We start from the raw sequence: 23284 nt of genomic DNA, 5'->3' as shown, positions 1-23284 counted from the left end.
TAGCACTGAATCAAAAAACATGTACGAGAACGTCAATTTGTCTTGTTTGATGTAACTATAATTGGCACGACATCCCCATTTATGGTCCGCAGTGTTAAACAGCAAAGCTCAATGGTGGCATACCAAACCCAGGTAATTGGTCTAACTGGCCTGTCCCAGTGAAAAGGAGTCCTAAGTGTCTCACTGAACTTTCTCAGTTAAATTAAAAAGATACAGCTGCATGATCTTCTGAAATTTACATCAAATAAGAAGAGAACGTCACCCTCGTTTTGTCGCCCCCTTTTTGTCACGTAAAATGATCTTTGACTTCTACGTTTGCTTTTTCTGCAGTAGCTTTTTGTTTCAACAATGCCAGTTTTTTTTTTTAAATTCCGGCTGCAGTGAACAATTTTTTTTCTTCCTATCACAGAGTGATATACGACATGGCCTAATTTCAAGACACACATGTCCAGTCGATAAAGATTCTAGCACCGCGTCGTCACCTTCGAGATCCAGTATTGTGTGGTGAGAAAACATAATGGATTTGTGATCAGAAAGAGATTGTGCTCTGATCTCTTTCTGTGCAACATGATGCGTATTTTCCCGCATTATCAGCCTGCTTGCCGTGTTAAGTAGCTGACATAACAGAGCGCCAATGCTCGAACAATATGGTTCGCCTTCAAAAATTGTGATTTATATCTGTAAAATAATAGTATGCTACAGAACAGAAAAAAACATGCATAAAAATAAGAGATTCATGGTTAATTCTTTCTTAAATTTTCTAAATTATAAATTGTTTTGGGTGCTATTTGTATTCATAAGCTCGAGGCTGAATTCTGAAAGCCTGTCTGTGAGAATTGCGATAAAACATGCTTGCGTTAAGCCTAACTTTGAAAATTTTCTAGGCGCAATACTCCGTGCGATACTTCTTCGATCGTGCTTGGTTGGTTCCCGCTGCGCATGTCGGTAAGTAAAACTCATTGAGGAGCAAGATAAAAAGTATTCTATGACAAAACTGCCAGAAAAAAAATTCCGTAAGAGCATTTCTCGGTATCACGGGGGACCTTCTTGCTCCGGTGCTTGAAGTCAGCCCTCCACGATGCGACATAATAAAGGAATTCGAAGCTTGCTTAGAACATCAATGGAGTAGAATGAGGGTCTCACCCCACGTCGAAGCATGTAATCGTCTTTCCTTCCACTCCCGCCTTCACCTCCGCCGCCTTGGCCACCCCATGCGGGGCCTTTGCCACCTTCGTCTTCACCTCCGCCGCGTTGCCCACCCCATGCGGGGCCTTTGCCACCTTCGTCTTCACCTGCGCCGCGTTGCCCTCCCCATGCGGGGCCTTTGCCACCTTCGTCTTCATCGCCACCACCGCCAGGCCTCGGAACATTTTCCATAAAGTGACCCGCCACGTTTCCTGGAGGATCGTAGTTGGTGACCACGTAGATTTTACCGTTATGTTTGGCTATGCCAGAACCAATTTTCCTCGCTGTCCTCCATACGAGCTGGGTGAAGTGCCCACACTCGTACTGGAATTTATTGGTCCACTTGTACATTTTGATTTCCTTGTACCAGGAGTCAACGGCTCGTTCTCCTGCGGAAAAAAATACGGGTTTTAGAAAGGAGGAAGGTCAGTGACCCATGAAGAACCCCTAACATGTTTGCTGGATGTATGAATTAAAGTTGGTCGCCATCGCCTCCTGCGAACGTGAGTGTCCAGCGAAGCTACATCAAACACCACACATGTTAATGGGGGTTTGTTTTATTATTACCCAGAGTAATGGTATAATGGTAGTGATAATGGCTTCGCGGCCGCTGTGTTAGACAGTGATTGGTTCCGGGACCATTTTCACTACATTATTGACCAAGCTCAAATTCAAACACGATCAATTCGGCGTGGTTGGTTGATTGTGATTGTTGTAACATTTCAGCCAAAAGTTATCCCTGACAAACAAAAAAAACCAGTCCTTGTTGGCAGGGTTCACCACATCAGCATTGAAATCACTGACGATAACTTCTCGGGTGACTGTTTGGTGTCCCACCCACGCAAAGTGGTTTCGGATAAAGTTCTCGATGTCTGTTTTGGGTGTTTCAGGGCTGAAGTAATCTCCGAAGACTAGCATTCCATCACTTCCACCACACACATTCACACAGTTGGTGACGACTTGCTGAAAGGTTTGGGACCTCAGTTCTTATGGTTCGAAAGACAAATGTTCCCTTGCATAGATTGCTACACCAGAGGCTTTTCCCTCAGGGCGCTTTGCACGCGTGACCCCGTGTACCCGTTTACTCCGATGCGTTCGTACAACCACGGCTCGGAGAATCACAGAAATTGTACATTTATGCGGCTGAACTCATGTGTAACATCGACGGAATGTGCACCGAGGGACCACACATTGAGAGTACAAGTGCAGCTTGCGCGGCTGAGCCGAGTATCGTCTTTTCGCGATACTTTCGCGATAGTTTCGCGACCGTTGATTTTAAAATTGCCTAAATTCATTGTGCAGCACGTAGCGGTTCGCCGCGGTGCCTCAGTGGTACACGACTCGCCTCATGGGCGCGAAATGCTGGCGTCTTGTCAGCGTACCGCCGGGCATCCACTTTTTTCTTCTTCACTTCACCCACTGTCATCATTACCGCCAAAAAATTAGGCTTTTTTTGCCGTGGATATTGCGTTTACGCAAAGAAATTTTCCGACAAACAAGAGGTGTACACCTTCGCAGTCATTGGCAAGCTTCAGATTCGGGCTCAGCGAAGACGAGGTCTTCCGTGGGATTTCTCACCGTCTTTCCCAACTCACTGCTGCTTCTTCGTGTGGGCGAAGCTTACACCCTTTCGGTGGATTTAGTATGGCGTGTACAGACTGCACAAGATGAAATGTAGACGAATTTGTCAACGCGAGCCATGGAATATTTTGATCGAAATAGATTGAGACTTTGTAGCTTTGTAGTTGCAACATCGGGGCTGCATCAACAGTGAGCAATACCGTCACTGTACATCATCGGAAAAAATGCCGGGTCTTAGCTGTCATGATAACGACGCCTTGCCGGTTTTATAGTTGACCTTGCAGTTTTATGTAGCCCTGATATGCTACATGGAGTTCAACTTTGTTCCGCCGTGTGCGATGAAGCTTTATTAAAAATTGAATTTTAAAGCCATGCAAGTTGTATGACGTTTTCTTGCTTGATAACGACATTTAAAAACTCATCCCGCTAATTACAGATCCAGTGCTTCAGAGCGTCTTGGTTCCTCAGCGGAAGTTTTCAGATAAAATTATTGAAATCACGCACCATACCTCATGCAGACATAATAAATGGAAAATGCAGTCTCGGCTGCAAATGAACCCGATAGTGAACAGTGTTTTAACACTGCCCCTGGTCAGGCCTTAAAATTGGCGGGTACAAATTTTATGCATTTCTGGCTGACCAAGAGGCGGTGCTACGTAAATGTCAGCCTGCACACCTGTATCTCTTCTTTTTGTGGTGAGCACCAAGCCTCCTTCCTGTTATCGCACAGGCTCTCGCCAACTCCATTACCGTGAAGCCGCCTTATCTGACTAAAACTAACGATAGCTGCTCAGGGTCCTGTTACGGTTGGCAGGCATCCTTCATGTAGGCATGGCAAAAGTGGGCTATAAAATTTGTGTCACTCGGCTGAATACTTTTAGTTTGTCTCATTGTGTGCCTCGGCCTCACTCTGGGGCACAATCCTATTCGCTTCGGTGGTCGTGGCACACGCGTAGGTGGTTCGTCTCCAAAAACACCCTGCATCATACTGACAGCCGAAATAATCCGAGTAAAGTCTCTCCAATAGCAATTGGGCTCTCCAAGTAAGATATAGATTTACAAAAATGAAAGCCCCAATTTATTCCTTCTTTTCTTTCCCGAGTTAAGTTTCAACTGATTGAAATTGAAATAAAGTGATTGAGTTATTTGGGCACGAAAGTTTGGCGGCTGTTTTACGGCGTAGATTTCTGTGGCATTCGTTGGTAAACCCAAAAACCTGTTCCCTTCCAGCAGAGAGGGATGTTTCTGGCGGTGGTTTTTATGCGCCGATCACCAAAGCAGCTGTTGAAGCACAAAGGCAGTGTAAGATGAGGATTAAGTATTTTGACGTTTTAACATCACCCCTTCTTCCCTACTGAGGAGTTAAAGTTGGAGTACTACACCTGAAAAATTCTTAAAACGCATCTACAATACAAATGGGACAACGCTGCTGTCGTTGTTCAGAGCTACAAAGAATACTGCACACGAAAAACTCCACCTGATCGTATCCCGGAGATTCTGGAAAAAAACATTCAATAGTGATAATTGTTTTCTTCATTTTAGCTGTATGCGGTACTTCGTGATCTAATATTGCAAACTATATACCTGCTTTTGTCGCTGGCGTATCAAACGAAATATTTTTTCTTACAGTATTTTGGATTGGTTGCCTGAAAGCGACATTGAACAACCTCACACGGCTCTGTCCAGGCGTCAGTGTCACCGGGAGCACGCGGACCACAGGTCGTCCTAACCATTTTCACCAGTGAAAGCATTACTGTCTTTGTAAGCACTGCTGTACCTTCCGGGAAGGCACTGACCTCCCCAGCATGGTGCAGTGTACGAAGTAGCCTGCACCACCTCAAAGTTTTTTGTATTGTCTGCTACATTTCCGCCATTTGGTTCTCTTAGCTCTGTTTATTAGCTCTTCGTATCTCATATTATTTGCTTTTGTTGCTAACAGCTAGCGGCCAAAGTTGTTTTTCATGAACGAAGGCCAGGTCCCGATGATTATGGCATAATTATTTCAGTTTCATGATAAGAACGCAGACATCACGCTGCAAAATGTAGTTGTGCCAAAATATTTATAGGAAGAAGCTCCGAAAAAACATAAGTGCCGTGGGCAGCTTTAAATTACCTTTTATATGGAAATTGGGCCTGCGGTTCCAGGCTAAGTAGATGTTCTCCCCGTACTTATGTTCAGTTCTGTGCTTCACTTCGCCCTGCTTTGCCAGCCAGAAAGCATATGCTTGAGCGTAGCGACTGAGCTGTAAAAAAAAACAACTCATGGATTCTTTATGCACAAAACACAGCAACAGGAGCCAAAGAACAGAGGCAAACAGCGCTAGCAACGTAAGGGTTTATTGAAAGTGGTGAAAATATGTCTTATTCAAAAAAAAAACACAGACGCCTAAAGTGCTTAATCTTCTCTGATTTGCGTCCATCAAGATATTTCAATTTCTTAACCGATAGTGCTACATAAGGCATGATGATAAAGTTACCGTGGGGCCCATGATGTTTCAGTAGTTCGAGTGTTTTTCGGGTGCTCTTGTCATGACCGCTCCTATGAGGGTGCACTTTTCATGCAGCGGTTGGCAACCGCAATAACACGCAAGAAACCCTGCCGCCACGAGCTTTTCAACACTCGTAAACTCCGGGTCTAGTTCTGTGCGGTAAACTCTTCACAGAATGGTCGCCACCGTGTTTAGCTTCACTAAATAAGCTAAATTTTTCAGTGGGCCTTCGAAAATTCTGACAAGGGTTAGGCTTTTTTCTTGCATTCACGGTTTAGTAGCCCTCAATTCTCATCTATATACCATAAATTTTCCTTCGCGTTTTTAGAGACATCGGGTTTTTCGAGGTGAACATTATTATTGCTGGGAAACGCTTGCCACTTGTATTGAGGAGACGCTAAACACCGTCTTGCGTGCGTTTGTGAACCAAATACTGCACAGCGTCTTTTTTAACTGCGCCTAGTTTTTTTATCAGGTATGGGGTGTAGCTCTCATTGTGAGTGCCTAGAATGGTCCCCGGCGTAATCCACCTATATACGATGTTTTATAATGCCAACTAGAGAAAAACCAATGCCAAACTCAATAATTAAACATTCTGCTAAAGGCAGGTTGACTTCCCATATACTTCGGCCTGTGTGCACAATTTACATTTTATGACTGAGTAGCTGACTGTTTCGTGTTTCTTCAGAAGCATACACATGCATCATTCTGACGAGAATATTAGCTCATATAGGTCCCTGAAGTGGTGAGCTAGGGTTGCAGCGATCAGCGCACCTCCTTTAGTGTAGTTGCAAAAAAATTGTTCTTGTTTTTTCATCAGGTTATTTCTTGGTTTATATCCCCCTAAATATCTTTTCCATAATGCGTCTCCGCCTACCAACCACGCTGCCTCCACTCTCCTTAAAAACTGGTATCGGTAAAATGTTTGGAATAATTTTTTTATTTTTTCGATAACTTTTTAGTCCGTATTGCCTAAAGAGTGCCTGTGAAGTCTCCTTGCCCTATTTTTTATCATACAGGTTTCTAGACCTCTCCTGGATTGTATGTTACTTTGCACTTCCCTTGCTTGCAAATAGCAATAATACTTATCGCCTTGCCCTGTCACATTTATGTTCCTATAATGAGCTCCTCGTTTTTATTACTCGATTTTTTCTTAGTGACTTGCAGCAGAGACAGGATGCCAGACTTGGGCATAGTGCAGCGTTCGTAAACGTCGGCACAGGCGCCGGTACTCATTTTTATATTTTTCATAGTACCTATCCTGCACATCGTTCAACATCATCGCGTTTTGCACAGTCTGACATTTTCACAGTTCTTCCTGTGCATGTGTACGTAGCGCTTCCTCCATTCAGCCGGATCCCCCCAAAAAAGTTTGCTGCTTTGCTAAAATGCGGCTCCTGGTGACTGGGCTCTGGGCTGGTCGTTGGCGAATACCAAGAAGTAGGATTTTTCTTGCTGAAATAATTCTTCAGATATGCTGCGTTTTCACAACAGATGTCGGGCTGGTAAACACCAAGGCGTCTGAATTGGTTGGCTGAAACTTGTGCCGAGATATGCTGTTTCTTCACCAAAGAATACGGACTGTTTTTGAAGCCTTCCAATTACTTGCTAGTAACACCGTTTCTTCCGCGTAAAACCATCCTGGCATTGGTTGGTCTCCCGTGTCCCTCACTTCGCTTTTACTACTCGAAGACTATTCTACGGTCAATCATTCGTCTGGAATTTTTTGAAGTAGAGTGCGGCAAAAACTGTTCTGAACGCAAACATCCCTGCATGAACCCTTTATGAATGTACACAGACTATGTGTGTATGAATCCGCGTCATGTAAGTTGACCTGTTAATATGCATGTATTGCTTTAGGAACAGTGCGAATTCTGCATTAGTATTCTACACCTTCAGGATATACCACAACAATTCTCGGTATCCGTTGCCATAATGGCGAAGTACAATACATGGATTCACAGCGCCGTTGGGACTGCACAATCGCAAGAACACTTTAGCTAAGGTACTTCTTGCCATCATATCTAAGTCATAAATACGCCATAAGCCGCACCGAACCCTGTTTAACACGTTCTGCCCATTATGCGTCCGAAAAGAACTCTACTACCCACGACACATAAACCTGATCGGAAACTAAGCACCCGTGAAAATCAATACAACCACCGAACAGTGGGAAGCCGTGCTGCGCAGCTGGGCCAAAAGATATTCTCGTGGACCCGTCGAGAGGACCCGGGGATCAGCCAAAGATGCAAAGGTTGTGGGGCTCCTCTCCCTTGAGAATACAATCCATTTTTTGCAATCTCTAATGGTTTACCTCTTCTCCTCAAATTACAATTACATATATCATTTAAATGAACGCTTTTCATCACCTAGCGAGTGACGGCAGCTTTGTTCGGGTGATATATTAAAGCAACTCTACATTTTAAGTATTTTGCAGGTTGGGTTACCATTTAGCTATTGCCCACACACTCAATTAGACTATTTAATGGTAGAACAGCTGAAAGAACTTACATTCTGAAAAACCTTACATGGTGCTGATCTTGCGTAGCGCAAGATCAGCGTAATATGTGTAGAAAACCAAATATGCGATTGTTACGCAGAAGATTTGGATGCAGCCTAAGTACCAGTCTTGTAACGCAGCCATTTACAAGCTTAAACTTGAATCTGAGTAAAATAGTATAAGGTTTTTGAAGCGATGACTCATTGAAACACCAATAGTAAGCCTGCAGCAGAGTGAAAAGAACGTGGTTGGCACCTTCCCGACACTGGGCAGCGATAGTTGTTTTTCGTAGTGAGTAGAAGGACCCAGTCTTTTCATATGTTTAGTAACATACGTTTTGGCAGCGAGTGCCCTCACCGCTGCTATTCTGCAGTAGCCGTAAATTACTTCGCCGTAGTAGTACTTTATTATGTCTACGTTGTCGTATATTATTATCATTTAGGAACCTTTGTTTCTACACCTCGTACACCCTTTTAGGAAATTCCCCTACAATGACAACACTCCAATACAATTTTTAGCGTAAGAAAAATATAAATCACTGTGCCGGTCAAAGGCACCTTACCTTTTCACTGTTCCTTACAGGTGGAACACCGTGCAACCGCCTCCACTTGTTGTGACGGTTGACAATTTCTCTTTGAAGCCTCCGCATGGCAGGGGTGAAGTCACCATTGAAGTCTTTTGGCTCGATGCCCCTGATCACCTGCGTGTCCGGAAGAAAAACAAAGTAATAGAAACAAGCACCGCAAAATATCTTGCTACGCACATGTAATGGGTCTACAGTCCCCAAGCTTGTCGAGGAATACGTTTTCTGTATGGTGAGCAAACTTCTGTATTACGAGCGCAAACGTCTATTAAGGTTTCCAAATTTAATCGACTTATTAGATGCGATGACCATTAGCGGCTTTATTGACACGAAATTGAAGAGTGCTGGCTGGTAAAAAAGCTTCTCTGTTGCGTGCTAATCGGACGGCATAATTTGTTTTGCGACTACCTGACAGAGCAGAGGATTCGAATGAAATATTACGACCTTACAGTTGTTTTTAGCATAACAAACACAACATCAAAAAATCAGCACAATGTACGACACCACCAGGCTGCAAGCTCATACAGTAATCACTCGTTATAACGAAGTGAGTGGGATGGCATAAAATTTTGTTATAAGCGGTATTTCGATATAAGCGACCACTCGAGAAATGCTAAGGTAGTTAAGCTTTAATTTCGCCACAACAAGGAGGAATCAAAACACAATGTATTCAGTGAAGCAAAACTTAATTAAGGTGCAAAAAAGGCAGTGAGCTTGGGCTGTTTCATGTTCTTGCAGGGCCCGAGCAACCCCTTCTAAAATTTTACCAAGCAGTGACTGCCATCCGAACCCCTCGCAGACTGCACAGCGAATGAGGACGTGAAGGCAGCGGCCACTTTTATAGGGGAGGTGCTGATTCGGGCGTAACAAAACGCTACGAGAGTTTCGCGCCGGAGGGCGGCGCAAATTCCGTGGTTCGAGCACCAGGTTGTTTTTGTTGAGCTCCAAAAGCAATGATTAACCGCTCTTTGTGGGTACGCAGCGCAATTATGAAACTTGCCAGTTTTGCACAAGGGTTTCACATGATCACTGGAAATGTTTTTCCCGAGGTGTGCAGCCGTAAATTTTGCAAAACAAAAGTGTTTCGGCGCCCCGCTGTCGAGAACAGTGGTTATTTTACGCTTCGAGTGTAAGTGTTCGCGCACCGTCGCGTCCACGCGATTGACGGATATCTAATAGCAAAATTCAGTGACCCTGCCGTGCATTTGGCATTTTTGTCTAAAGTCGGATGGCGCGAATCGAGCATGACCGGCTCGAGAATATCGCCGGGGAAAGGCCAGCTTGCGTTGACCCGCCGTGTTGACCGCCTGACTAGCCGATTGGACGCCGCCGCTCCGCACGACTCAACTCGCCACTTCGCCCTAAGCGAGTCGATTTCTTCGTGCCCTTCGAGTAATGCGACCTAAAATGCCTGGGTTGGGTTGCCACGAGAAGAAACTTTGAAAAAAGCGGAATTTCGAATAAAGCGATTTTGTTACAACGAGGGATTACTGTAATCAGTCGGCATACACCTGCGTGTGTACCCCGCTAGAAAAGAGGTGACTTTCGCTTCCGCTCAGAAATATTGTGTCGTTGGTGAAAGTTCCCCTGTTGCCTGCCGGTTTGCAGAGGTTAGCTAGTGATGGGGGAAGAATTCCGCGGGAACCGGGAGGGTGGATGCGGGGGATACCTTCGAGCGTACGGCGGAGCGTAGACAAAGAAACGCGCTGCTACACGTGCCGCTCAAGGGAAAGTGAACGCCGCTAAAAATGTACAACAAAGAGAAACACTGTGCTTGTATCCTTCCGTAAAGAACGCGCCACAAAAAATCTGAACACTGCCGATTTAATGTCTTCGCTCTAGACGCGCCGACATGTCACTGACGATCGGGCAGAGTGGAGCGAGCGGAAACCACAAACTGTGCATGAGCAACAAAACAAGCCGTTGTCGGTTTGCAAGGAATTGGCAATCAATAAAGAGAACATCAGCAAACATTTTCTTTTATGCCAGAGAAAACCTGAATAGAAGCAGAAGCATGAATGAATTTGCAAGTATCTGACTATTTCTATACTGTGCTAATAATCAGCTGTGCTATGTTCGCTGTCGACATAACGAGATGAAAACTATGCGAATGTTGGAATGTTCACTGCAGCGTCGTTAGAACCCTGCGGTGGCACATTCATGCTCAAAATCAAGCTGTTCAGGTAAGATCTGTCCATAAAGCGCCACAGCTTGTGATGTCACAAATGGTATATTGAAAATTCGTAAGTAATGGCGTACAACATCAACACAAGCGTGTATCTCACTAATTGAATAAACAGGCTTGGCATGGCCGCAACGTAGCTCGTATTGCTTATCTGTCAAAAATCCTATAAAAACGCAGAGCCGCAGTACAACTATAATTTGAGAGAGAAAGCAGCAACTGATGGGTCAGCTGCGAGGATTCCCGGCTGAACGCTGGGAGTCCGTGGGAGCCCTGACCTTTAAAAACAGTGCTTCCTGGTCTTCGGCGACGCTGCTGCTGTGATTACCTGGTGGCGCGCACAAGCTGTGTTGCCACCGGAAATAGTCGACATCAACAGAACCGTATTGGTTTGGTGTTTGCCGCAGTTTACACTTTCACAGCGCCCCCTGAACAGGTTCGTTAGCCACTTTGTGCAAAGGGCGGTCTTCGACTGCGTGCAAGACTTATGCCGACAAGGTCGGCCTCTTCTCCCTATTTTTTTATTTTGCTTCGAGGAACGGTTAGCTGTCCAAACCAAGCCTTTCCTCGTATCGTAGCTCTCCGTCGCCCTTCACAGGGGTAACATTGGATGCAAAGAATGCGAAAACGTCCTCTCGTTATGAATAAGATCGATGCACGAGCAACCAGTCGAAGTGGTTGTGATAATCAGCGGCGGCCTATGCAATTTGCTGCGAAAGGTACCGGCCATACCAATATGTTATGGCACCAAGTAGGACACACATACAAGAGTTTTTCCTTTTAAAGTATGCACATTGCATCACAACAAAAGAAATATAGAGCACAAAAAACGCAAGTACAGTAGATTTGATCAAGTAAATTTTCGAATTTAGTTCTCCTCTGCTACCGCCATAACGATCGCTTTCTACTGCTTCCTCGCGTTGTGGTATTAACCGTGAAAATCAGGTTATTAGATACCGCTTAAAATACACTCCATGCCAACGATGGAAGACGTGCATTTCGAGTCGGCCAATTTTAATGGCGTCGCGTGGGTGCTGGGCCGATGGGAGTGCATCACCTTGGTACGGCGCTGAGAAATGAAGTCGACACAAAACAAAACGCGCATTTGAGTAGATGCGGCAATGTCTTTTTGCGTGCATACGACTATTCTTGCTTTATCATGGTCCCAAGTATTGTTAGGAGGCTTACACAACGATGTCCAGAGGGGCCAAAAAAATACCAGGAGATACAGTTAATATTGCTCCAAACACAAGCAAGCAAATGTACCCGCGAAATCCACGAAATCAAAATTTTCATTTTTTACGGAGATTTCATGAAGGTGCTGATGTAGGACTACAAATTCCCCTCGGTTAACGTTTGAAACGCGCTAAATTTCTTACTTATTTCGCTTCAATCACCCTAAATTCGAACATCTTCGGGTAGTTCACATACTTCGGTTCTATTATTTTAATACTGCCTTTGCCGCTTAAATGAGTGAAGAAGCGGGTATCACTGATTTGATGTTAAGATCAGTTTTATGGAAGACATAGAGACTGCTTCACTCAAGGAGTTTAAACTGAGCACTCGCAAGAATCACGAAGAAAAAGGCACAAGTCGCATGCGTACTTCATCGTGTTGGTGCCCGAGAACCTTGAAAGTTTTAATGCAGCACTCACCCCTTCACGATACTCGTAACCGACACCGCGGCTTCCCTCTCCTTCACCTCCGCCTTCACCTCCACCGCCTCTTCTTTTGCCTCCACGTCGTCTCCCATCTTCCTCTTCACTGCCACCGCCCCGACCTCTCCTTTGTCCACCACTTCTCCGAACTCGGCCGCCTTCGCCGCCTTCCTCCTCCTCGCTTCCACTACCGCCACCTCCACCACGCCCTGCCGGCTTCTCGCTCTCGTTGTCCGGTGGGGTGTCTTTCTTACTGGGAGCTGTGGTGAAAACAATTTCGTTAGCATGTTCAATCCAAAGTTGAGCCAATTTTCCTGTAGTTTGCGACAGTACAGTTACATGGTTGCGTTGGAATATTACGAGATCAGTGGCGAAGAATATCTGAAAATGCATGATTGCAGAGAATAAAAACAAAAAGTGTTGAAAAGTTCTTAAAATAGGCTACTATTTTCACTGCACCCGATACAGATTGTTGGAACGTTGGGTGGATGCTAGTTTGGCACAACATTTGCGGGCAGTTGAGGGAGTGCCAGTCAAAATATCAAAGTGAGTCTTCCGCCTGACACACTTCACTTAAACACGCAACACATGCAGCGAGGGCAATTGGGTCTTAACGCGTGAAAATAAAGATTCCTCAAACATACTGACTACCAAATGTAAAATGCGACAGCATTCAGCCTGAAACATTCCTTACTTGCGTTAAAGCAACTTTAACGTTGGCGTTTGGTTTGTATTCTGGAGAATGCCACAAATAAAGTAGTGCGGACATAATACTGTTCTTATAAATATATTGCATCCGTGAAGTGCCACCGCCACCAAAAATAGTGCCTCGCGGCTTACCAATTCCTCTGTACCTCAGCATCGCCAACCATTTGCCGCTTTGGCAGGAAACAATGTTGTACACGTTCCTCTAAAATAGAAACGAAAGCTCGTTTCTCGTTCCTTCCTAATTTTGAAACGAGTTCCCGTTACATGTTCCTTTATTGCGAAAGGAACGCGTTCCAGTTCCACGTCGAAAATTGGAACGTGTCGTTACATTAGCGTTACAATTAGGTTTTTAAATTAAAATATAGTGTCGGATAATCCTGGAGCAAAATTAGGTGAGAAATGTAAAACTCACATAGAACTACCTATGCTATATGAATATTAACACCGCCGGCAGCATATTATCTTGAGATAAAAATAATCAAAAAAGAATCTCCTAGGCGATTTTTTTCAAACAGCACCCTACAAACTTCAGACGGCTCCAGGACATTTCGGTGCAGAATGTTTCGGTGCGGAAATTTCGGTGTACGGACATATGGCTGTACGGGCGTTTCGGTGCATGGACATTTCGGTGTACGAACATTTCGGTGCGCAAACTTTTCTGCGACCAAATTATCCGGTGCTTGCCTGTTTACGACAGCCGTTATATTTTTATTTCCGCTTAACCAGGCTTATGGACAACAATCTGGAGCAGTGAAATTATTTTTTGATTTTTTTTAATTGTACATTTGTATATTTTTCTTTAATACCTATTCCTGGGGACACCTGTTATGCAGCCGATTTAATTCTTAAGCACACGTTTTTTTTTTCATTTACGAGAGGTCGTTAATTTATATTCGCTCTTTTTTAGCTAAGACAATTAACCGGTGTTTACGATGGTCCGGTGTCTTTTTTTTTAAATTACACAACCTCAATTTACATAAATTACATGCACAGCCGCAATATCTAAAACGTAACAAACATTAGATAGCCCCCCAGAATGCAGAAAACCTCATGAAGTGTATTACCAGAGTCCTTCAATGCTTTACAGGACTCTGGTATTACGTAGGCTGGGCTGCCTTGCTAAAATGAATTTGCGAACACTGGTCTAGGATATTGTCGTGGAGGAAGAACGGGCCTTTTTAAAACAGCCGCAGCTTCTAATGCCCTAAATGTTGATTAGGCGCGTACGGGTTGTGCATACCAATTGCACCCATCCTGTTCGGGAAAACCAACCTTCGTTTTATGTTAACATGCCTACATTCACCACATTTTAATTCCTTGTCCTATCGCCCCCCCCCCCCCCCCTTCCCTGCCTGCAAGTTCGAATCTCGACGAGATTTCGTTTTCAGTCATATTATTTTCGGTTTCCCCGGAAAATCCTACAGGCGTGGTGGAGTTCACGGTCTCCGAAGCCTCCCCGCAGTGATACAGGAAAAAGCTTTACATTCACCAGGAGCTCCCGAAACCTATATACTGTGCAACAAAAAGCCACCCAACAAGCCGCTGAAAACACAATGGCCACTATCGTTTGCTGGCTACGTCCTTCCGCGCGTCGTGGTCATACCGATGGCGCCCCCACTCAACGAATCGCTCTTTCTTCGCCTTCAGTCTCCCCATTGGGAATTAACTCCTCAAGTCGCGCATATAATGGACACCCCAGGCATACATTGTTTTCTCCCATTATAAGGAGCAAAAAATTGAATAGTATAGTGTTGCGAGAGCGGCAACAGTCGTCTTCAAGTTTTCGAAGTCGAGTTGACGCAATGGTGAACCACAAGTGACACCCGTCTCTCTCTACCAAGGGGGCTGGTAGCCGGCGGGGCTCAGCCAACACCACCTAGTGGCTCAGCCTTCCATTTCTCTCCCCTAAGTAATGCCACCGTAAGTGTGATAATTGATTGGTTAGTTTGAAGTAGAACCGAAACCGAATGCAACAAATACGAGATTGATTGAGAAAATAGTTAAAACGGAATGCACACGCGCTTAATCTACCTTGTTTTCCTGTTTTTTTTGCGGATGTTTTGCAATGGGAGGGGGGGGGGGGCAAAGAGGATGGACTAAAAGCAGCAGCGTCTTGCACCGTTGGGTGAAGTGAAAGCAAAGCGCTTTGGTAACACTTAAATTAGTTGGGTTGTTCACATGAATGTTAAAAAAAAGGTTGAACGGATGCAAATTAACAACGTTAATGATTACCACCTACTACATAAATTGGGTTTTACGTGGCAATGCTGCGCCAGGGTTTAGCGTTCGTTTCCACACTCGGCGCCACAAGCACAAGTCTCGAACGTAAAATCATATCAAGTCACGAAATTACAATAATAAAGCTAAAATGTTCAAGGACTGCCTGTGACATGCCGTGACTAAATGTCTGGGCCAAGACGTCGTGCACCAAAATGTCCGTGCACAGAAATGTCCGCACCGAAACGTCCTGCACCTAAATGTCCTACACCGAAATCTCCGGATCCCGTATTAGACAATCTTTCCCCGCCAGGGACCAATTCTATCGGCCAGACGCGCGTCCGGCCCTCCCCAAGCAAACGACGAAAGGTGAAAAGCATTCTCGCGGATACGCCATTCAGCCGTCGAACGCCGCGTAAGTTCAACCAGCATAAAAAGCAACCACAAGCTGCGGCCTGCTGCGTTGTTATTCTTCTGCCTTTGACCTTCGAGGAAGCACTTACGGCTGAAGGGCTGACAAATTGACAAGATTATAGGAAGACCAACGCAGTAGCGACTTGTGGATTTTTGTACTCAAGCCTTGGAATCAAAAACAGCCAAATCCTAGCGATGGCGTTCCTGCCGTTCCTTCAAAAACGTAACGAGTTACCGTTACAGTTCCACGGACCCTTAATGGAACGGTGGCGTTCCTCCGTTCCTCCAAAAAGGAACTAGTTCCAGGAACGACGTTCCTTGTAACGCCGTTCCGTACAACATTGGCAGGAAATGACTGGTTCTCTAGTAGTGAAGGCCGGTTCGTGTCACTAGATAAGGCATAAGAGAAGCGGCACTGAGACACCCAAGTGAGCTATGGCGGCCATTTTGGGGTTTATCAGTGTTGCGAGATTGACCCTGGTACGGCCTCGCCGCAAACTTTTACGAGATAGTTTTTTACCAACTCTGCCAAAGAAGCAGCAAAACGGCAATTTCGTACGCACTTATGCTACTGAAATATTGCTACACGCGCTATCTTTGATTCTCGTTAAGAACTGCTTCAGTCGAGCAAAGCCGCAGCACGTGGAGGACAAGGTTTACCAAAGTGTGCAGATTTAAAATGCTCAAGCAGGATAATGGTGGCGCCAATGAACCGTCACAATGTAAACAAGTGTCACGGGATGCGAACTCACCAATGTGAATGGCGGCTGTACGGAGCAATAGGAGAAAAGACTGCCAATACTCCGTATCCTTATCTAGTGACACTAGGCTGGTTGATTGCGTTGATCGATTTGGCACCTCCTTTATGCTTATGGATGTAGTTACGAATTGCAAGTTGCGTTTTTTATCGCTCAACAAAGTTCAACACCCCTTTTCATTTGAGAACAAAAGCTTATTACGTAAAATAATGAGGAACCACAGCTTGAACAAATAATCTTAACTTAAGTAAGCGAAGCCTTCGGCCGAATAGTTTACAAATAAAGCTAGAAAAATTAATTTTCATTGTGTTTGCGGCGCAGCTCTTCATCCTATAAATTCGTTTTTTTATATATAGACGCCATTTCGTTTAGGTGAAAGACGTCCGCTGTAAGATCAGAGAAATGAACTTAGCGACCCACATGGTAGCATTTATGGTCCCTAGTTTTTGTCCAATATGGATGACAATCGGAAATTTGACTCAAGAAGCCAACACCTAATGCAGCCTGATGATGTCCCTCACGTGTTTTTATTTCATTCGCGCACATGGCAGTACCCACCAATAAAATGGTGGACAAAATACACAAGTGGTCTGTGGATAACGGTTCAGGAATGAGAGTAAAATTCAAGAGGGCTACTATTCGAAACCAGAAACATGCATATCTGCCAACCGCCCGATATCTTCTTACATGCGCCCAAAAGTGAACTTGTAGTTTCAGCCAAATCACAAGGCGTTTTTCTCGTCAAATATAAATACCTAATCCACATTTTTAATCACGGCCACTCCAAGCATAGCTGTGGTGTTCTTGCTTATGCGTAATATGCGTTGGGCGAATTTTTATGTAACAATTCATGTTTACGTCATGAACCAGCTGCTGCACACTACGGAGCACTGTCCTCTGCTTCTGCCAGGGAAAGAACTGTTCTGAAAGGACTCTGCGTCTTTAATTTGAAGGGTTTGTCCATGTAACGTTCAGGACCTGCTTATAAACTGCATATTCGATAGATGTGCTCTACTAGGCTCAGACAACTCAAAATATATTTTATCGTTAGCAAATCGACAATCTGATCGAACCCCATAATAAACTGTAATATCTCAATATTGCGTCGTTTCCACAACCGTACAAACACCTCTGCGGATAATTGTGTATATTCTTCCAGATTTACTGAATCAGACTACATTCAAATATTTTATTCTAACTCGTGGAATGTTCCTGTGTTTATTCTTTCTTGGTCCTGCCTTTTGCGCTGTCTTTATAGAAAAGCAGTACAAATCTACCGCCCCCCCCCCACACCCCTCGAATTTTTATTCCGGTAAAAGCCGCATTACTCAGCGCCGCTCTGGCGTGACTCCTAGCCACCGTCGACGCCTCTTGCAACACTGTTAATCCCCTCACCACAACCAATGCCTCTTTTAAAAGATGCGCAATAGGCTGATGACGGCAGTAGGCTTCGTGATCAGGTGATTGTGGAGAATCAACATAAGCCTCAAATGGCCTAAAAACGTGGGAAACGTCGCTGCGGCCGAACATGTAGCCACCACCGTAGCCGTTTCAAATTCCGCCTAGTCGAGTAGCTCTGAATTTTTCCCGGAGAGGAGCACCTTGCCTGCTTAAATTGGCGACGTAACCACCGAACTTTTTTGGAGCTTGAAAAGCTTTCCGAGTGACATTTTCGCAGGTGTATTTCACGCCTAAGCACCCGGCCGTTACCTGAAACCGGCTAATGCCTGCTTAGGTGGGGAGTGGATCGAAGAAGCGTGCACGCATAGTTAGGTGTTACGCCGGTACCGATGAGGTGCCTTTTGAGCTGGTGGGAGATTTAAGTGTGGAAGTGTCACGGCTCTTACAGACCTGTCAGCTGTTCACCATGTGGTTTGGGTTAGGGTTGGTGTCGGACACAGACAATAAGATGCCTACGACGCCGGCGGCTGATGGACGGCGACTTGTTTGTCAGATGGAAAAACGCTCGAGTTCTCCCACGTTTTAAAACGCTACTGTACGGACTCATGTGCTTCGCTCGGAGGAAGAATGGCGGGAATTGAAAGAACCTCGGCCCGACCAGAAGCGCGAATGGGCGCAAAAAAACGGAAAGCCGCTGCCACTATTGCCACCGGATGTTTCAGTTCTTCAAGAAGCTGCGAGTACCTCCCAGTCTTGCTTGAATGGAACGCTGACGTGAGCCGGTATTTCTTTTCCATTTTGAAGAGCTTTGAGAGAGACATTTTCGTAGGTTATTTTCAGGTCCATGCAAGCGCACATAACCGATTGCCGGCTTTGCCTGCTCGGACGGGGAGACGAGGAAAGGGGTGGGTCGTGCCCCCGCAGCTATAGGTATGCTATCCTCACTGACTACATGTCCGTTGTGCTGTGGGCGCTTTCAACGTGGACGTAAAACAGCATAATGCGATTTGTCCAGTATCCTCAGTGCGCGAGGAAACAGTAACATTCCTACGACGCGCGAAGGAAGACGGCCCCATGTGGCCCCATGTCAGTACATTTCCACGAGGAAATGTACTGACTCGGAAATTGCAAACAAACGTGCTTTGTTCCGTGCAATCCGTGAACTGCGTTCAGCTTCGCAAGACATCCTTGTTATATGGGAGGATGACTAATTTTATTTGAATATTTTCTTTGCATCAGCAAATATGTGTACTTTTTCGAATTAGCGTGGGATTGAAGTTTTGGGTTCAACATCAATTTTGGCCGAAATGGCTTGTTTCACACCCAAAAAAATTCATTTCAGTTCCATATAGCTTCCTTGCCCTTTCCGCAATTTCTTCCGGTGCTTTCGTTCTGAAGAACGCACAAACCTACTTTTTAGCGGCGTGCCCTAAAGAAGAGTGTTACACCAAAGTTAACGTGACCATGTCATCTCATAACGAATAAAATAGTTGGACTTTGATTATCTGGTAAAAGTTGAATAGAAACTGACCCGTTGGAACACATGTCCCTGCAGTACAAACTTAAAAATTGCACATTACTTGGCAGTGTTTTTGCCAAAAATATACACGAAAGAGTTTCAAGACAGGGCTGCGTGGTTCCTCAGTTAACAATCAAATCGATGGTGCTTAGCTCGCCTGGGGCACCAACATAACACAGGTTCAAGGTGTGGGAGTACACAGGTGTCTTGGCTCAGCATTCATCTACATGTCTAATAAATATACGCCCTCCGCATGAGGATCTAAAAAAACCTTCGGTTCCCAATTCCCAGCAATTAGCAACTGGAAATTATAACGTGGTTGTCCTCGCTGTGAAAATCCCCGAAAATGAGAACGTATGACTTACCCTCGCTATCTTGACAGGGGCAGCATTCTCTGTCTTCGTTCTCGCGCTGCAGTTCCGTGTTCGCAGACGTAAAGAGAAACATAAAGCACAATAAGAGGCAGAACATTGCCGCCGTTTTCTATGCGGTTTCGGAGCATCGTTGCGGGCGTTCGGGAGTCATTACGCACTCGTCGCATGGTCGCATCTTTTATTACCTCTACTGTATAAGTCAGCGCCGAAACGTTGAAAACAGTTCGCCGCGACATTTCGTGATACGAAGGTGCAACACATACATTCGTTGGCAGAGTAACGCACGCGCTTGGGGGACTAGCGCACAGGCAAAAATTACGATAAGATACACTAAACGATCTATTGTTTGTCGCTTGGCTGGATGCTTAAGTGATGGTCCATGATGAGACTGAGGATACGCGTTTCCCTAATTGTCCTGCCGACAACAGGTTTGTCTGAGGAAAAATTTAGCAACCCCCCAATTTGCAGCTGAGTCCAGCTTCATTGGAAAAGAAAGCTTTGCAGCTTGGTCAAAAACATAGCACATGAAAAAAAATCTTGCTGATTCAGAAGTTTTTTTCCAACTACGAAGTTTCCCAAAAATGTTTATGGGTTTTCTTCGCAGCCGTACGGCTGCAATTAAGGTGCACGTCAAATTTCCCCTTCCCGGACCTTACTCCAGCTGATGGATTTACCCAGGGGGAGTAAGCTGACCGACAGGTTTCAAGGAATATTAAACCTGACACCGAATGTGTAGTGGAGCCCAGTTCGTAACAGTCAGATTTGTTGCTTTTCTCGCACTTTAAAATTGTGTCGGAGAATGTCATTCCAAAATATTTTACGATTTGTTGAAGAGAAACAAAATGTTCCGAGACAGTATTTCAGAGCCGGGAAATGAAAGAACGGAATATCTCCGTTTTTACACCGCTTGTTTTGCGTTCCAATTTTGACGATGCGCATGTAAGCAGCATTCATGCGGTACTCTGACAGTAGGCCATACAGCGGCTCAATAAAATTTTCTCATGTTTATGAGATCTCAACTAACAAGCACTGCTTGATGAAAAACATTGTCTTCTATAAAGAGAAAATGTACACGGATAATTCATCAATAACTGTTCAAGGGTATATTGTGGGAGCAAGGAGCAAGTAGCCAATTTAAAATCGAAAGCAATCTGTGTCGTAACTAGAAGCGAAAAAACTTTGGCAAACACCAACAATTCAGGAAAACAAATGGATATTCCAATCTCATCCCAAATTTATAGTGAACTTATGCTGGAATTCTCTTGTACGGTTGTGTAATCCGGCGCACAACTGTCTATACACAGAAAATGTCAAAAAGTACACACAAAAGTGTGCGGCAAAACTGTGGACCCAAAAAGCTAAGGTATGGTGTTTGAAGACTGATGGTTTACGAAAGCATAATATACGAAATCTAAGCATAGCATGGGAAAGCATAAAGGAACCTCTGAACAGAAGAGACCTTGTGCCTTAGAATTCAGCGAGTTAAAAGACGCGTTTCTGGCTGCCTTCATTTTAGAGAGGAGGATAGTTTATTTCGTAATGACCCTTTTGTACCCCCAACACTTTGCGGTGTTCTTTGCGCAACAATCAAAATTCTTCAGCTGTTTCTCACGGCAGAGAACTCTTAAGAAAGTAATTTCTCAATTTTCAATACTTCAGAAAAGCATTGTCAGAATTTCAGTCCCAAGGCCTAAAATGTTCAACATATTTAATGAAGCCTACAAGCTTACCTAATGTAAAATCAGTTTAAAATAATTACGGCACTACTCGAAGTAGTGCAATTTGCGCGTTGTTCTCTGAGCATATATGCTTTGAATTACTTAGTTCTGCTCCTACTTTGCTTATTTACAATCATTTTGTTTGGGGTAAGCATTATGAAACTCCTAACAAAGCCCGTTTCCGCAGAATATTCAAAATTTGTCTACTTTAGTAAATTTGCGTCATCTCATTCACTGCCCCAGCACATACAGTAAGAACATTGCAAAATTGCTGGTCGACTGTAGTTCATTAAACTTACCCAATTCTTACAATACACCACTGTTGCGAAAAAGAGGATGAAGCAAGGCGCGAGAAGCCTCATGAAGCCTCCTTGGTACCTCTTGCGACACACTGTACGTTCAGCTGTCGATCTCAGATGTTTTAAAGGGGCAGGTGCTCAGCACCATAAACTGAAAATATTCAAAGCAAGGTGGCTACACTTTCAACGTAGCCCCACCTTTCGTTCGTTTCATTCATTCACGAGGGCTTTTTACGCGGAATGAATAATTCAGTACACGTTACTCCTACGTATGGTTTGGCGATGTGGTTGTCAAAACAAATCAAAATATGGTAGTGAAATAGCGCGCTTCAAACAATCGAGTTTCTCACGGGAGTCCACTGATCGGGACGCCATCGGCGGCATTGTTCTGCAGTGTAGCTTTGGTGGTGAGCACGCAGGGGCACTTGTTTTCGGCCATAACTCTATTTCGGTTGCATTGTATTTCATTGTACCACGACTAGAATTTTCCGTCGAAAAAGCTGCCTGTCCTTTGTTTTGTTCTGCTCAAAATTCTCGCAACAGCTTCGTCAGTACCTCTGAAGATACCTGTGTACTGAGAAAATGACGTCGACACTGTTACTCGTAAGCAGAGCGTGGAAAATTTTTCGCGTTGGTGTCTAATGTCTAAATGAGTACTAGCCCTGCATAGTCTAACATAAAAAATGATGTTGCTCACTTGGTTGCTTAAGGCTTATAATTGGTGATTTGTTAACGTCCGAACCATTCATCTGAGAGAAAAATATTGTTCTGCCCTTGAGTTGCAGACGAAATGCAGCAGTGTTTGTGGTGCCCCAATTGCCTGCACTGTAATCGAGTCTCAGTGTGTACACTTTGGGAGTATAAGCAGTTCTTCAGTACAGTTGCATGGAACGTTCCAGAGTATCGAAAAGGGTATCTTGCACATGGGGAAAATGAAATATAAATTTAAAATACCTGAGCTTGCCAACGGAAGATTGTTGGATCACCAGCTCCTATGTAGGCATAAACTTTCTGCTTTAGGCCACAGTCGATGAATCTACCAATCCATCCAACAAACCCTAATTTTGGCGATAATTCTAAACGTGAATAAGCAGACATATGTCCACAAGTAGCAAGTAGTGTTTGTGTGTACAGTTGTAAGCAAAACATATATGGCTAGGGCTTCAGGTATTTTTATAACTATGAATAGCAAAATGGCAGACACTCCACGTGCTTCTTGAAGTGCGAGGTGTTTTATAGCTTGAGTGTTGGAACACGAACATCAAGAGATTTGTTCTGTTAGAACGCCGTCACCACAAAAGTCTTACGGTGGTCGACAGATATTCTAAGCCTCAATCTTTTGCTAGTGCATCTTACGTAAATTACTTATCAGAAGCATAATTTACTAGATCAGTAGAGTCAAAGTAATTTTGTGCGCGTGTACGTGTTTTTCTTAGGGATGATACCAATCAGTGCCCCAGAAAAACATATTTTCTCTACCTTGTACCGCCTCGGTTACGAGCAAAGCGGGGGGCTCCAAAACCAAAACTGACGCATCCCCCATGCCTTGAGGGAATACATAATGGTTGAAAACGTCCCACGCAACACGTGCCCGATTTAACACAAGCGGCGAAGGGAAGCCAGGGTCAAGGCCTTGCGAAAAGCCTACAGCAAGGACAGCTCAACAAGATATGTCGACGCTGCGAGGTACCCTGCACG

The 23284-nt window shown here is 44.5% G+C and overlaps 1 protein-coding gene and 1 long non-coding RNA gene across 4 annotated transcripts in view; one reads left to right on the top strand and one right to left on the bottom strand.

The window, feature by feature from the left end:
* Positions 1-9548, top strand: part of LOC144158323 (uncharacterized) — a 47939-nt gene extending 38391 nt beyond the window's left edge. The window contains exons 4-6 of one of the 3 annotated variants that reach the window (XR_013320015.1): positions 885-945; positions 4396-4527; positions 8338-9548. This is a non-coding gene — a long non-coding RNA (uncharacterized LOC144158323). The remainder of the gene's footprint in view (positions 1-884; positions 946-4395; positions 4528-8337) is intronic. The other 2 variants (XR_013320013.1, XR_013320014.1) reach the window with 2 other exon arrangements.
* The window catches only part of LOC144158322 (uncharacterized), a 31805-nt gene extending 10115 nt beyond the window's left edge, over positions 1-21690 (bottom strand). Inside the window, exons 1-6 of the mRNA XM_077689144.1 lie at positions 21587-21690; positions 19561-19606; positions 12176-12438; positions 8318-8455; positions 4880-5009; positions 1144-1574 (exon numbers count right to left, since the gene is read on the bottom strand). Coding sequence (XP_077545270.1) covers positions 1144-1574; positions 4880-5009; positions 8318-8455; positions 12176-12438; positions 19561-19606; positions 21587-21649 — 1071 coding nt within the window. The 5' untranslated portion in view covers positions 21650-21690. The remainder of the gene's footprint in view (positions 1-1143; positions 1575-4879; positions 5010-8317; positions 8456-12175; positions 12439-19560; positions 19607-21586) is intronic.
* Positions 21691-23284: the final 1594 nt, after the last annotated feature.

The sequence above is a fragment of the Haemaphysalis longicornis genome, unplaced genomic scaffold (genome assembly GCF_048455015.1).
Source record: "Haemaphysalis longicornis isolate Haplotype H1 unplaced genomic scaffold, Haemaphysalis longicornis Haplotype H1 scaffold_10, whole genome shotgun sequence".
NCBI classification, from domain to species: Eukaryota; Metazoa; Arthropoda; class Arachnida; order Ixodida; family Ixodidae; genus Haemaphysalis; species Haemaphysalis longicornis.
Note: the sequence above shows the minus strand (reverse complement) of the source record. Positions and strands in the feature narration are given on the sequence as shown.